This window comes from Theropithecus gelada, chromosome 8 (genome assembly GCF_003255815.1).
Source record: "Theropithecus gelada isolate Dixy chromosome 8, Tgel_1.0, whole genome shotgun sequence".
Classification (NCBI taxonomy): domain Eukaryota; kingdom Metazoa; phylum Chordata; class Mammalia; order Primates; family Cercopithecidae; genus Theropithecus; species Theropithecus gelada.
This window is the reverse complement of record NC_037676.1, coordinates 87,164,263-87,181,689: the sequence shown is the minus strand read 5'-3', so window position 1 is coordinate 87,181,689 and position 17,427 is coordinate 87,164,263. Positions and strand designations below refer to the sequence as shown.

The 17,427-nt window shown below is 35.7% G+C and overlaps 1 protein-coding gene across 22 annotated transcripts in view; it reads right to left on the bottom strand.

Annotated features, from left to right (window-relative positions):
• Positions 1-17,427, bottom strand: part of RALYL (RALY RNA binding protein like) — a 757,987-nt gene that overhangs the window by 163,043 nt on the left and 577,517 nt on the right. For all 22 annotated transcript variants that reach the window (XM_025395091.1, XM_025395093.1, XM_025395085.1 and 19 more), the window contains one exon: positions 11,231-11,306. In XM_025395091.1, the coding sequence (XP_025250876.1) occupies positions 11,231-11,306 (76 nt within the window). The remainder of the gene's footprint in view (positions 1-11,230; positions 11,307-17,427) is intronic.

Genomic DNA, 17,427 nt, shown 5'->3' with positions numbered 1-17,427 from the left:
CACTACTAAAACTGCAAAGAACATCTTGGAATAATTTTTAAAAATGTTTTCAAAAATATTTAAAATTATCTCCTTAGATAGACTCCAAAGGATGGAATTAGTCAAAAGACATGAATACTGTAACACACTGCATCAAGTTTGAAGGAAAAAAGGTGTAAACTTAACAATAAAGCATACATGTCTGACTTTAGTCTCTGGATTGGGAAGCAAACAGCAGAATCCCAGAATGTTAGAAATGGAAATCAAGTAAGAGGTGTTTTAATTCAACTCCTTCATTTTACTACGAGAAAATGGGGCTTAAAAGAGGTTGAAATTTTTTTTATAATCACTTAATTAGTTTGGGCGGGGAGTAGCAGATACACAGCTTAGTTGCAGGTTTCCTGACTTCCAATCCAGTGCTTCTAATGAACACTGAAATCTTCAGGACTGAGTGGGAAGAGGAGATAATGTCAAATAAATATTAAAACACAAACTCTCATCATCATGCAATATACCCAGGTAACGGACCTGCTCATGTACCCCCTACATCTAAAACAAAAGTTAAAATTGTAAAAAACAAAAAGCACCCCCAAACCCCACATAAACTATGTGGCATCTCAGTTTCAGCTGCAATGTAATATGCTTAATTCAAACAAGCCCCTTGTCCTTTGATTCTTTCATACAATAAACATAAGCAAAATAGATGTCAACTCTCAGAGTTGGAAGAAGATCCCTGAGTATTGTGATGTTTAGAAATACCAATAAAAATAAATGATCAATCATGTTATAATTCCACTAGAAAAAAATTTAGAAAGTTTAACAGTTAATTTCTAAAATAATGAATTTTTGTGTGAAGAATTCATCACGCACAGCCAACTGCTCATCTAGTGAGACTATGCGGTGTTCCCTTTTGCCTTCTGTCTAATCATGGAAAATGAAAGCCTGTCTAGCTTCACTTCTAGTACTTACAATTCCATCATAAGAATTACTCTCACAAAGACACCAAATAGTGTATGTAAGTTTTATAAGGAAATTGTAGATTATTTTCTAATTAATATAATTAAAACCAACCAACACTAAAAAAAACCTATATGCCACTTTTCTATTGTGCAGAACTTGCTTATAACTGACATTAAAATATTTCTATAACCTAGAATCTTCTAGCTTATAATTTATAATAAGTATTTTCAAACTTTAATGGACTAGGGGAAAATACATTTTTATAAAGATAGTAGAATTCGCCAGTTTTGTAAAATGATTTTATGTGTCTTAAAAAAAATCATTCACATTGTAAGAGTAAGACTAGACGACCGAGGAAAAAGGGCTGTTTGGTTTCTCATAATTCACGTCCATCTACACTGTTAATATTCATTTCTTCTTCTCTCCTCTCCTCATTTTATGTGGGCTCAAACATTCTTCTACACATTGTCAAATTGTTTATTACCATTTATTTCATTGTTAGAAGATACATGGTTAGTCTGTTGCTAAAGCATCTCTGCCTGTGTGAAGACTGTGTTATAGAAGAAGCCCTGATGTGGCTGCAGGGGCTTTAGAGGAGCAACCAGGAGGTGAAGCACAGGGTTCTAACTGCTAGGGAATGGGTGAAAAAAGAGGAACTTTCCATCATTCTTCACTAGTCGGTCCTTAAATGGCATTCTCAATTGTATTATTGTTTTTAAAAAAAGAGACAAAACCCTAAAAACCTAAAATTAGAAGAAAAATAGAGAATGATCTTAGAGTTGGAGGCAGGAAATCTGAACCCCAGCCCTAGGTTTTAGACTTCCTGGCTGGTTGCTCACTTTTTCTGAACCTTGATTTTTCTTCCTTGTGCTTCCAACGACAAATACAAATTAAAAACAGGTGGCTTAATTCTCCCTATTGAAAATAAAGATTTCCTTCCCTTATTTTGATTGGGGGATTTACTTTAGAAAAACTGTTAATTGCAATTACTCCATCTTCTTTTTGAAATACATATAAATCCACTTGAAGACTAGATTGGCATTTTGTCAGCTTTATGACCAGGAATGTCTACCTCAAGGACCTGGGGAGGCAGAGTGGGGACAAGAGGCTTATTCCAAATTGCAGAACTACCTCCTTTCATGAGAATATGAAAAGTTTGTTTTTCTTTTGCATGAAGTCAATTAACTAACATAAATAAATGGTCACCCAATTACCAGGAAAAGTTAGAATGAAGGATCTATGACAAATGGTGCTGTCAATCCTCTTACTTGAGGACTAGTTATTGATGATATTGAAAATATGTATGTAATAGGTTGCATGTGTTTAGCTACATAAAAAGGTAAGATTTCTTTCTGTCTTCAGTCTCTGAGGTTGCCTGTGATGTGCACCACATTTTGGTTTAATGTTTATTCAATAATACAAGCCCTTTCTTTCTCCATTAGCTTTGTGGAGAGGATTTCTGAGTTGGGAAAATATTTGTTTTAATTACATTTCCCCAACAGTATGAGACAGTAACGCTGTAACATTAAAAATTGTAGTCTTTAATTTGATTCATTTAGAGATAAATCTTTAGACACATTTCAATTTCTTTCATGCTACCCTCCATACAGTAATTTGGAAGGACAATCATATCCTGGAATCTTGAATGAAAGGATAGATTGAGAAGAAGAAGGTGATATGGTGAGCAAAAAGGGAATGAGATAACACTTCAAAAGTAAAACAAACCATGGACTTACAAATTTATCCTAGGTTGGACGCTCAAGACCCTACATTCCCTACCAAGGACTGTCCTAAAACAAGAAACAGGTCACTGGATACAAAGACAATTAACAATATCAACAAAATGATGAAAACAGATGAAATCAACACTGACAGTGAAGATACTTCAACTTATAAGCAAGCAAGGGCATTGCCCTTTGCAAGATAAAACCCACAAAGCATCTTCATCCCAGGCAGGGAGCCCTTGCCCAATGACCCAGCAATATGAAATGCACACGTTCCTGCTAAGCTGGATTAGTAGGGACTAGCGCTGTTGTTGGTGCTGTAACCTCAGTACCCCACAGTGAGATGCCAGGAGAATATAGCATAAAAGGCCATAATGTGAGTCCTGCTGATGAAGAGATCTTAGCTTCAGCACACAACCATGCTTTTATATATAAAAGAAAGCAACAATTTCATGACAAGCTACAGCTTCCAAGGTGTAGTAAAGTCAACAGTTAGAAAGAATCAGTTGCCTGTCTTCATTGGCACCTGCCAACTGTAAGAATGATGTGAAATTTCACCCCTTTCTATCCCATGCTTGGTTTACTATTCCTTTTCCACTTCTCCCCACCTCAAAGAAAGAGGAGTCTTAAGTAGCAGGTCAAGTGGTCACTGTATAAAAGGTTCTAGACATCCAAGCATGGTCTTTTTCTTCTAGTCTTAGAAGCTGAGTGGATAAGCCAACCGAGGGGTCAGCCCACTCTTGCTTTCTATCTTCTCCAAGTATGCAGCTATGTGGTAATTTGAAGGCCTGGTCTAGTAGTAGTGTATGGAACACTACTCCTAGAATTGTATAGGATGATAAATTTGTCACAGTATAGTAAACTGCCTTGGGAGAAGCAGAAAGGAAAGGAATCTTGTGTGATTTGTTCTACTACAGTTTATCCTTGGCTTTTATTGAGCTCATAAGAAAAATGGCATCAGTTTTAAAACCTGTGTGTGTGTGATTGTGTGTGTGTGTGTATGCATGTATTGTGTAAATGCTACTCAGGGTGGTACTTGCTATGCTGTTTAGATGACTTCCTATGAAATACTATATAATAAGTTTACATCAGAAAACAGAGTTAGGAAAACATAGTTTCTTCTCACACATATTCAATTATTTTCTTTTACTACATGGTTACATAGATTATTTTGCTCCTGTTTTCACCTTGACTACCAGGAATATCATGGCTAAGTTTGTTGTGCTCATGTAATACTTTGTGACTGCATAAGTTTTATTAGTATAATTAAACTTTTGCTTGATTTGCTTGATCCTACCTGTCCTCCTCCCTCAGTTCCCACCAAATTATTGATTCTTGCTACTTTTCTTTTTTTAAAATTGGTTGCATGGTTTTACTTCCTTGGATTTTTATCATAAACTATTTCAAACCAAACAAATAGAAATGTAGTCTTTCAAATAACCTGAAGCCTAGCAACATAAACCGCAAAGGTCTTAGAGATGGATTCTCTGCATTAAGTTCTCCCTCAACCCCTACCCTATTCTTTCTATATGACAGAAGATATTAACGGATATTCATGCATTAAAAACATAACAGAAAACTGCAAATAGGACATTCTTTAGCCTAGCAGAGAGAATTGCCTGCAGCAGAACTATTTTAATGGGTATTGTGTCAGCACATTTTTGAACATTTTAAATAAAAGGTCTATATTTGCTTAGTGTTAAAATGTGAGGAACATACTATAAGTAAAATAATCTTTTAAAAATTTTTATTTTTAAAGAAGTTATAGGAATCATTAACCTGTTTAGTTGACTGTGTGAGATTTAGCAACATCATCATAGCTAAAAACATATAAAAATAACCTTTTCAAGCTGGACGCAGTGGCTCACACCTGTAATCCCAGCACTTTGGGAGGCTGAGATGGGCAGATTGCTTAAGCTCGGGAGTTTGAGACCAGCCTGGGCAACATGGCAAAATCTTGTCTCTACCAAAAATACAAAAAAAGAATTAGACAGGCACGGTGGCACACACCTGTAGTCCCAGCTACTCAGGAGACTGAGGTGGGAGGATCACTTGAACCCGGGAGGCGGAGGTTGCAGTGAGCTGAGATCACGCTCACTGCTCTCCAGCCTGGGTGATGAAGTGAGAGCTTGTCTAAAAAACAAACAAATGGCATTTCTAGGTCTAGATCCTTGAGGAATTGCCACATTGTTTTCCACAATGGTTGAACTAGATTACAGTCCCACCAACAGTGTAAAAGTGTTCCTATTTCTCCACATCCTCTCCAGGACCTGTTGTTTCCTGACTTTTACAAACCTGCATGTTGTGCACAAGTACCCTAGATCTTAAAGTATAATTTTAAAAAAAACCTCCTAAAATACTTTATTATAGATGTTTTCTTTGAATAATCATAATGATGAAGATAACTAAAATTTGTAGAGTATCTCTAATGGTTGCAAGTTCCTTAAATACATTACCTTTTAGGAAATTTTGTATCTTTCTTTATGCAGCCCAAAACGCTGAGGAACAAAAGATCAAATTCAAACACTGATAATGCTCAGGTTATTTTAGGAGGTAGGTCTAACACTTTTTCCACCAAACAAACTAAACAAGCATTTGCACAATTTTAAACCATCAATAAAGTGAATGTTTGACACCTTTTCTAGTACAAAAGCATTTCAACATTCATTTGTGGAGATTTCTGAAGTAGAGAACTCTCCCTCAATTACCCAGGTGTAAGGATATTCAGGTTTGAGTTTTAGAAATATACACTCTTTTTGGTATTTTCTCTTGTGGATCTTGATAACCATACATCAATAATTTGGTTGCATAGGAAAGATAGGATCCTGAGCAGAAAAAGACTGCAATTGCTATGTAGACCTAAGCAATAACATACATTCAAAGTAAACCAGGGAGGCAGGTCAGTGTTCGTGTTTGTGTCAGTTTCAGAAGGACAGGATGTATTAATATGGGGAGGGGGAGAAAACATTTCCCTCTCCTCCTCACACTGTAGTTTAAGCGGACCCATCTGGCTGGGTAGGTGAAATGGAAGGAAACCTTTGCCAGTGCAAAGGGAGATAATGATAATGGAAATATTAAACTTCTGAAAGGGAATGTGTATTATCCTTGATGTTATAAAAGGAGACAGAAAATGAATAAAATGATCAATAGCTAATTGGTAAACATTTCTCGGCAAATAGTACAAGTCAATGAAGTGAAAATGACCAGGGTATTTTTCCTTCATATTGATTTTTGCTATTTAGCATTAGCTAAAATTAGCCTCCATTACTTTCATTTCTACTTTCAAGGTTCTGGGGGACATTTTAGGTGATTTCAGCATCCCTTTTCCCATGATGTGCTAGAGCCACCATGAAGGCTGAAAACAAAACTTACGTAGGTCCAGTGGTGAATGAATCACCAGAGATACTTTGCTGCAGTCACCTTACTTGGTCTGTGCTCTGAAAGTTATTTTTTTTAATCATTGGAGTTACTGTAATATAACCCACATTCATGGTGACCACCACCAATTGTGATGATCTTAAAATGGTGGTGATAACTGTAGGTTATCTTGTGACAATATTAAAGACTCTTGAAATGACTTGTGAGAGTCTTGATTCTCATGGTCATCTGGGTGGGATGGGAAGGTTGCTACAAGAGGCATTTGTATGATAGCCAAAAGTGATATTTGGCAATGGTACCAGATGATTGATTTTTACAGAATCAACAGGATGAAAATATATATACATGTCTTACTGAGCTGAGTTCCCTGCAAGTAGGAGGGAGTCACCTCTGGGTGAATAAAAATCCATTCTTGTTCGGCTCTGATAAATAGTGTCTTTGTTCTCTGATATTTTCTGTTAGCTTTCCATCAAGGAGGAAAGGTCTGTCTACTTTACAAATAGAAGCAAAACCATCATACAATTATTCTCATTTAGCAATTATTGAGCATTAATTGAAAGTTGGCATGCTGGAAAACTCACATCCTGGGGGAGAATTATTATTTTAGAGTGCCACAGATACTGTGTAATGTACATAACATATTTGAAGCAGCAATTTATTAAAAGTTACAATGTTTTCCCTAGAGAATGGATTAGCTATTCACCATTAGGACCAGGTCCAATATTTATGAAATGTTCACAAATGATTAATTATGTTTCATTTACAAATAGACTCTAATGGGAGACATTTTTATTGCAAGTGCTATTTTAATGAATTGTCTGTCTTTATGAATTCATGTCCAAGACTGACATAATTCCTTTTTGCTCCCTTTCCTCGACCTTACACTTGAGCCTGCCACTGCTTATCATGTGTTTCCTATTTCTTCTATTCTGCTCATGTGATCATTCCCTCAATAGCCTGAACTAGAAAACCTTGGACATATGTGTGACTCTCACTCTCCTCACACCCCATTTCCAATCAGACACCATGTTTAAGTGGTTCCTTGTTGCCTACAGAATAAAAGTCAGCTCTCCTTAACCTGATATATGGATATATTCACAGCCTGGGCACCATAATGTCCCAGTTTTCCATTCCCCACCAAGTAGGCTATACTAGCTCCTACTATGAGATGCCCGTCCCGTTCTTTTTCCCTTCAAAAGCCAGCTCAAGTGTTGTCTTCTTCCTTTAACTTTCCAGATGTTTTTACTCCCTTACCCCTAGGCAGAATCAGTAACTTCCTCATTTATTCTCTTATAGAAGTGTATGCATACTTCTCAGTTGTCTTTATTCATCTGTGCATCTAACTCATGCATAAGACTGTAAGCTTTTTGAAGTCTCACTCTTTTATTTTCTATGTATACCATGTTTACTTAGCACATAATAAGGCCTTATTGAAGGGTGCTTGGCTGAGTTGAAAATCCTATTAAAAGAAGAAACAGATCAAAGTTATGCCTCAGTGGATATTTCATGTGAACACCACTTCGTGATTGGTAATGGAGATAAAGTGGATGTATGTGAAGAAGAAAGTCTGGTGGCAGTTCACTTGGTGGTTCAAATAGAATAGTTATAGAGACATAGCAGTTTAGAGCAGGAAGGTAAATCAGAGACTACCTTCATACAAATAACTTACTTTCATTACGTTATGCTCTCTCTTCACCCTGCTCTTGCCATTTTCTATGCTAGTTTCCTAAGAAAAGCACTATTACAGTCCCTAGACTAGAGTAAATACATAATAAATATATCTTGTATAAATTAATGAATAAATGAACAAATGAAATGATTCCCCCTCTTGCATTTTACAGATAAGAAAACAGACTCAGAAGCCGGGTGTGGTGGCTCATGCCTGTAATCCCAGTGCTTTGGGAGGCCGAGGTGGGAGGATCACGAGGTCAGGAGATCGAGACCGTCCTGGCTAACATGGTCAAATGCTGTCTCTACTAAAAATACAAACGATTAGCCAGGTGTGGTGGTGGGTACCTGTAGTCCCAGATACTCAGTAGGCTGAGGCAGGAGAATGGTGTGAACCCAGAAGGCGGAGCTTGCAGTGAGCCAAAATCACGACACTGCACTCCAGCCTGGGAGACTGATCGAGACTCCATCTCAAAAACGAGCAAACAACACCACCACCAAAAAAAACAAAAACAAAAACAAAGAAACAAACAAAAAAACCAGACTCAGAGATGCAAAGAACAGGAAAGCAGAAACTATTCCTTTTCCAAACCGCCACCATATTCTCTACATTGAACTAAGTGCTTTTACCCCATTTATGCAACTTTATCCTATCAGGAAAATTATACAACTATTATGTTACAAGAAGAACTTACTTGAAGCTTAAAACCAGTGCCCTATGATCACACAAATAGGTGGTATCTCTGTTTTTCTTATGTAGTGTTTATTGTATAGGAAATACTATACAATATTCATGGACAGTAATAGTATTGATGATTGGATTGAGACTCAGAAAATCTCTACTTTCCCTATCTGTGTTGTTTAGATGGTAGCAAGTGACTAAATACAGGGAGCTGTAATCTAGTGGTAAGAATACTACACATGAAGGCTGAAAACCAGAGCTCATTTCCTAGCCCTGTGATCTCCTCTTGAACAAACCTTTATCATTTTGGAAACTCAGGTTTCTCATTTATACAGCATAGTATATACTACCAATTTTGTAGAGTTACCTGATGAACAGATGAATAATGACTATGAAAACATAGTTTATCCACATAAAATTAAGGTAATTTTTTTTAAGCTTACGTGAGAATGAGAAAATGTGTATAAAAGGGCTTCCTCAGCTATACATTCACGTTCTTGCATTTCCTTTGTTACTGTTTTGCAATTTCAGTGTACCGCAGCCTTAATTTGTATTAACAGATAAAAGGAGGATAAATAAGCACTTTCTCACTAATGTGGCTTGTATACAGTATAGCATGTTTAAATGAAATTCTGCTTCTAATTCTTCTGAACACAATTGAACATAACAGTAATACAGAAATAATAGTTAAAATGACATTTATTCTTGTCATGAGCTTCCATTCTCATAAGAAAATCAAAACAATCCAAGAAAAGAGAAAATATGAAAATTAACATCATTGCACAGACAGTAGCAACTCTTTGATGAGAAAAAAAGCCATTGGCAGCTTGTTTTAACAGTAATTGAAAATATGACTTTTCAAATGTTCTGCATTAGCTGCAGCTCTAATGTATATATTTACAAATGAATCTGATAATGTAATTTGCATTTCTTAGTTTTATAAATCGTCTCCTTTACCTCAAACAAGGTACAGAATGTGTCATTTGCTTCTTGTTGATAACATCATCTCTGCTCTTTAATGTTAATATTACCCCATGATCCACTATCAACATTTGTTATATTCTATTGCTTTCCATCTTTAAGAAAATGTTTTATTAAAACTAAATCAACCAAAATAAGAGAAATTATGATGTATTTTTCAGAATAGCTTTAAAAATCTCTGAATAGCATACAGTGGAGAGCCCTGGGGTACTAGGGATGACTAGGACCTTAGAAGTGATCTAGTTCTGACCCTCATCTTAGAGTTCAGAAAATGAGGCTATAAATGGCTGAAAAGAAGATATGCTAGTTTTCAAAGGACAAAAACAAGGAAAGTGCTCCAGGCTATATTTGAGCACTCTTCTTACTACACTAAATCAGAAAATAATCAATTTTAACACATACAACTTAATTCTCCTTTATCCAAATGATATCAGAGAAAAAGGAAGCCTTGCTCAACACTTCTATGTTAACTCTTCAGATGTGGATGCTGATGGACTGATGATATGTATCTGGGAGAAAACCAAATAAATTGGATGATAGGAGATCTCAATAGCCTGGAACAATTGGCTATATCTAACAAAAGAGAATTTAACTGCGATAGACACAAAGTCAGCACTTACAGTACAAAAACTAATGGCAAAAGTACATGAAGTGGGACATATGGTTTAAAAGCAGAACATAATTTCTTTTCAGAAGTGGCTGTTTTTAAAGAACTGAAAGTTATATAAGTTTACTCCTGTACTCTTCCCCAAGTCAACTCAAGTCTACTTAACATAATAGAAGTATGTACAGAACAACAAAGGTGCTAAGTCTAGTCTACACTCTCCACCTGGATTCTCAGTATAGATATAGACACTGACAAATTGGGGCATGCAGAGGGGAAAGACCAGAGTGTTAAGTGACTCAGACCCAAGCACTTCAGGAAAGGTTAAAGGAATTGGATCTGTCTCTCTGCAGAAGAGAAGGACTATATTTGTTGTCTGGGAAAAATGGGCATGAGAGAAACATGTACTTTGTAATAAACAAGGCTGACTGAGTGGAAAGAATTTAAGGTACAGAGGGCATGAGTCTGAGTATTGGTGACATTGTTAACCAGCTGTGTGACTTTGAGAAAAATCACTAAGAAACTGCATCTCAGGTTCCTGAGCTGCATTATGAGAACAGGAATATCTATGCTGCAAGAGCCTTGTGAAAATTAAATTAAACAACATATGTAAAATAGCTATAGAATATGGTATGCAGTTAATAGTCAACCAAGGGCCGGGCGTGGTGGCTCACGCCTGTAATCCCAGCACTTCGGGAGGCCGAGGCAGGCAGATCACCTGAGGTCAGAAGTTCGAAATCAACCTGGCCAACATGGTGAAACCCTGTCTCTACTAAAAAAATAATAATAATGACAGCTGGCTGTGATGGTGGGTGCCTGCAATCCCAGCTTCCCAGGAAGCTAAGGCAGGAGAATCCCTTGAACCTTTGAGGCAGAAGTTGCAATGAGCTGAGATTGTGCCACTGCACTCCAGCCTGGGCAACAGAGAGAGACTCCATCTCAAAGAAGAAGAAGAAAAAAAAAAGTCAACCAACATTGACCTTTCCACTCACTTGTCAGGGAGAGTTATTAGTGATTTTTATTTGATAAGTATCTTGTAGAAGGGTTGTATAGGCAGATATGAGAAGGTTAGGCATCTGAGATCCTTCCCAATGCAGCAAGATATATTTATATGTTGACCAACAACATTTGTTGAACTTTATTCCCATAAGGATTATTATTTAAAATAGTGGATGCCTTACAAGTTATATTGCCTTATAAAGCTGCAAGAAAATTTCACGAATACATAGAGTAAAACAGTGCTTATCTACTTACCTGTAAAGTGCAGAAAGGGGCCTCTTGTTTCCAGGTTTTGGTCTGTATGGTTTGGGCTCTCCTGCCATGTTGATATCTGAAAGCATAAAATAAAACAGCACTGATTAAGAAAATATGAAACCATTTGAGAAAAGTAAATCATGAATTTTTATTTTTCTTTTTACTATTTGTTTATGCAAATATTGTACACCATTGATTAATTCAACATATATTTATTGAGCATTTCCTCTGTGTCAGGTACTGTTTGGGATATGTCATGCACAAAACAGATTATACCTCTGCCCTTGTGGAACTTACATTTTACTGGGGGAAGATAGAAACAAACATAATAAATAAAAACTATATACCATATTAGAAAACAATGAATACTATAAACAATCAAAATGTTGAGCAAAGCGAGGAGAAGCAATAATGCTTTTCTTTTTTCCCTAAAAGACAGGGTCTTGCTCTGTCACCCAGCCTGGAGTGCAGCGGTGCAATCATTGCCCACTGTAACCTTGAACTCCTGGTCTCAAACAATCCTCCTTTCTCTGCCTCTGAAATAGCTAGGACTACAGGCATGTGCCACTATGCCTGGCTAATTTTTAAAATATTCTGTAGAGATGAGGTCTGGCTAGGAACCCCAGGCTGTCTCAAACTTCTGGCCTCAGGCAATTCTCCTGCCTTAGTCTCCCAAAGAGTTGGGATTACAGGCGTGAGCCAGTGTGATTGGCCAGAAATGCTTCATGAAACAAAAAGAGAATGAAATATTCTTCTGATTTTCATTTTTCGCTAAGAATTTTTCAGTATGCATAAACATTTGTATGAAATAGAGTTCTGTCCATAGGAGGGCTTATTAAATTTCCCATGATATATTTTCCATTTATATAGAAAAGGAAGCTAGAAGGATTTGATCATCAATCATACCAGGTTTACTAAAGGAACAACAAAATGCACTCAGCAACTGGAATATGTAGTTATTGAATTCCAAGGTGGTCAAAAGGAGAAGAGAGCACATACTTTGCCTTCATAAACTGAAAATATTATTGTCTCTGAGATAGACAAAAAGAGGTTTAAGTATGTGACAAAACAGTCTATGCATACAATTGACCAACCTCAATCTTAAGGAAATATGTAAAACTATTAAGAAATTGGAAAGTTGGGAGGAGAAGGTTTGGAAAGTAATGTAAATAACTAGATTGGATAAAGTTAAAATTTCCAAATGATGATAGAAAGGGAAATCTAAAGGAGATGTGCTTCAAGAAATGAGGGATATTATTTTGACAAAAAAGAAAGGGAAAACTTCTATTTCTTGCACAGTGGACTAAATGCAATGAGCTATCCACCACTGAAAACAACCAAAAATTCTGGATAAAATGTAAATGTATCCTTTTAAAGAATGCAACATAAAACTAGCAAGAAAGTAAGGGATTTGAAGAACATCTCACACCTGAGTGGAAACAGGAAATCAAATGGAAAAAGAACACTGCACCTGGCTTGTTCCTTAAAGATATTTGCTGCAGCCAGAATGCAAGTTTTAGTTTTCACCTCCTTGTGGTTCAGCAGGGACAGGTCACTATGCCCAGGTTAAAGAATATGAGAAATATAATCATCTGATTCAACATAAGTGACACATATGTGACAAAATCCTTAGCAACTAGGAAGAGAAGAATATTTCCTTTCTTAACAAAGAAGATCTACAAAAATCTATATTAAACATTATACCTAATAGTGAGACATTGGGCACATTTGCTTTAAGATCAGATAATTTAAAAGGACACCCGGTATATTAAACTGTATATAATATTATACTAGATGTCCTAGTCAGTGCAGTAAGACAGGAAAGCAATTTTAGAAACGAGAGAGAAGAAATAAAACTGTCACTAATTGCTGATGATACGTGGGTTCATATAAAAAAATTGTAAGGTGTCCACAGATTATTACAATTAATAAGAGAGTTTAATAAGTTTATTGAATGCAAAGCCAGTATACAAAATTCAATTGTATATCTCTATACAACAATCATATGTTTAAAATATAGTCTAAAGTGTATTATTTATATACTATAAAAGACAAAGTACTAAGGGGTAAATCTATCACAACACTTGAAAGACCTTAATGGAAATATAAAACTGTTTTGAAAAATTTTACAGTAACCTTACATAAACAGAAAAATTAGTAGACTCAATACAATAAATATGTCAGTTCTCTTCAAGATAATTATGGATTCCGTGTAATTCCAATAAAATCCCCAGTATTTTTTATGTATATGCCTGAAGCTTGAGAAGCTGATTCTGAATTTATAGAATAGAACAAAGGCCAAACATAGCCATGATACACTTAGAAAAAAGGTATGAAGTTGATAAAGTTGCCCTATCAATATTTATTGTTAAATCTGTGGTACTTAAGGCTGTAGCATTGGTACAAAGATAGGAAAGGCGCCAATGAACATGAAATACACACACGTATATATGACAAAACTGTACATGCATACATTTGACATATATAAACACATGGAGCCGACACAGCAGATCAGTGAGGGAAAAACTGATTCTTAAATCAATAATGCTGGAATGATCCACATGAACAAATATGAAATTGAATATCTACTTACACCATACCAAAAAAAATCAATTACTGTTGCCTAAATATGAAAGGAAAAAATATAAAATGTTTAGGAAGCAATAAAATAGAATATATTTTTGAGCTAAGAGTATGGGAGGATAATCTTAAACCAGACATAAAAAATCACTAACCTTAATATATAAAATTGATAAATTCTGCTTCATTAAAATTAAGAATTTTTGGTCATCAAAAGCCACATAAAGATAGTGAAAAGGACCATAAACTTGACAAAGGATTTGTTTCTAGAATATGTAAGAAACTCATGCATATCATAGGAAAGAGAGTCAAAATACCAAATAGAAAATTAATCAAAAACCTAGTAAAGGTACTTTACACAAGAGAAAACATAAATGGTGAATAAACACATGAAAAAATGCTTAACCTCATAGTTGTGGGAAATGCAAATTAAAACACCATGAGATACAAATAAAACCCATTGAATTTACAGTTTACAAAGCCTGGTAATATCAAATGTTGGCATTTCTGAGCAACTAGAATGTGTGTAGAATGCAAATATAAATGTATATTGGTAAAAACTATTTTGAAAAATAATTCAGCAGTTTCTAATAAACTTAAAATGTTCAAACTCTGTGATCCAGGAAGTACACACTTAAAAAATCTTTTACACATGTGTACCATATGATATACACAAGTGTGTTCATTGTAGTACATTGGAATTGAAAAGATTCCTGGAAAAAAACACAAATATCCATTGTATTTTTAATAGGATAAACAAATGGCAGCATATTTACCAAAAGGAATACTATACAACAGTAGAGAAATGACAGAGAGAGAGAGAAAAAATGAATTAGAGCCATTGGAATATTGATACATTGATAACCTCAGAAACCTAACACTGAACAAAAATAATGCCCTGGAAAAATACAGTATGAATTCTTTCATGTAAATTAAATTGCAAAATTGAATGATATATTGTATAAAAATAAAAATACATGGGATAAAACTAGAAAAGAAGAGCTTCTACACAGCAAACAAAACAGCCCGAAGAGTGAACAGACAACCCACAGAGTGGGAGAAAATCTTCACAATTTAGACATCTGACAAAGGACTAAAATCCAGAATCTACAAAGGACTCAAATAAATTAGCAAGAAAAAACCAAATAATCACATAAAAAAGTGGGCTAAGCATATGAATAAACAATTCTCAAAAGAAGATATACAAATGGCCAACAAACATTTGAAAAAATGCTCAACATCACTAATAATCAGAGAAATGCAAATCAAAACCACGGTGCGATACTACCTTACCCCCACAAGAATGGCCATAATAAAAAAATTAAAAAATAATAGATGTTAGCATGACTGTGGTAAAAAGGGAACACTTCTACACTGCTGGGGGAATGTAAACTAGTATAACTACTACAGAAGATTCCTTAAGGAACTAAAAATTGAACTACCATTTGATCCAGCAACCCCACTACTGGGTATCTACCCAGAGGAAAAGAAGTCATTATTTGAAAAAGATGCATATTTATAGCAGCATGATTAATATTTATAGCAGCACGATTCACAATTGCAGTCATTATTTGAAAAAGATGCATATTTATAACAGCACATGCATATTTATAGCAGCATGATTCACAATTGCAAAAATATGGAACGAGCCCAAAGGCCCATCAGTCAACAAGTGGATAAAGAAATTGTGATGTGTGTGTGTATACACACACACATATATACACTATATACTCAGAATATAGTATATATATGGAATACTACTCAGGCATAAAAAGGGACAAATTACTGCCATTTGCAGCAATCTGGATGGAACTGGAGGCTGTAATTCTAAGTAAAGCAACTCAGGAATAGAAAACCAAACATCGTATGCTCTCACTCACAAGTGGGAGCTAAGCTACGGGGATGCGAAGGCATAAGAATGATACAATGGACTTTGGGAACTTGGAGGAAAAGGTGGGAGGGGGTGAAGGGTACAAGATTACAAACTGGGTTTAGTGTATACTGCTCGGGTCATGGGTGCATCAAATTCTCACAAATTACCACTAAAGAACTTACATAACCAGATACCACCAGTTCCCCAAAACCTATGGAAATAAAAAATTTTCTAAAAAAAAGAGGCAGAGATAAACAAGGAATTCAGGATGAAGGTTACCTCTAAAGGGGTAGAAAAAGTGTGGGACTTGGAAATGACACTCAGAAGACATTCAAGTTAATAGCAAGGTACTATTTCTATTTCTAAATTGGGTGGTAAGAGCATGGCTTTAAATTATAGCACTATTTCTCATAACTTATTTTATTCTGTATGTAATTTATAACTAATAAAGAATTTAATAAGAATGAAAATTGTAAATTATGTGTTGATAAGTATTCACATCAGAGAAAATAGGTTTTGTTTTTTTTTTTTTCCCTCTGAGACGGAGTCTCACTCTGTTGCCCATGGTTCACTGCAACTTCCGCCTCCTGGGTTCAAGTGATTCTCCTGCCTCAGCCTCCCAAGTAGCTGGAATTGCAGGCACCTGTCACCCTGCTCGACTAATTTTTGCATTTTTAGCAGAGATGGGGTTTCACCATGTTGGCCAGGCTGCTCTCCAACTCCTGACCTCAAGTGATCCACCCGCCTCGGCCTCCCAAAGTGCTGGGATTACAGAGGCATGAGCCACTGTGCTGGGCTAGAGACATTAGGTTTTAGTGAAAAAGTGGTTTTAGCAGATTGTGAGCTGGTATATTTAAGAAAAGAGAACATGTTGTGGGTGGATTATTGGGTGTGAGAAGATCATTAGAAACCCCAATTAGAGCTTCAAACCTGATTTGAGTGGGATATAATTTAGGATACTGAGTAGACGAAAGACCCAAGAATCAATCATGAAGACAGTGACTCTTGTATGACTTGGAATAAGACACAGCCAAGATTAAGACTGTCTGAATCTTTTAGATGTGACACAGTTGTAACAAAAAAAGCATGTAAAATAAAAAGAGATTTCTACAAGGTTTTTAAGCTCTATAATGATGGTAGCGGGCACATGCCCATGAAAATATTATCAGACATCTTTTATATATTTCTAGCTTAGACTTAATGACATAAAATTGACATGTAAAATTATTCTCATCAATGAAACGCTTGAGACTTAAGTCTATTGACAAAATATTGTAGCATTATCTTGTTTTTTTAAATAATACACTGTCAGTGATTCTGAAAACACACTTAGGAGCTTGACAGCATATTCATATGATGAAAAACCTTTCATGAAATGTTGTTAACCTCAGTATTTCCACACATTAACCTCCTTTCAAAGGTATTAAAAATGCTGAAGAAAATACTTTGTCACTTGTATACAATGAAGCATGTTCAAATGCAGAATTTTCTTTTGGATGTATGGAAATTTATGTTTAAATACAGATGGTCACTGAGTTACAACAGTTTGACTTAACGATTTTTGAGTTTTTAAAAGGTGGGAAAGCAATTTGTATTCTGCAGAAACTATACTTCTCTCGCTTTACTGGGCAGTGGAAGTGAGCCACAGCACCTAGTCGGCCATGCATTTTCAATTTATAGTGTTTTGAACTTGCCAAGGGTTTATTGGGATGTAGCCCCGTCCTAAGTGAAGGATATCTGTATG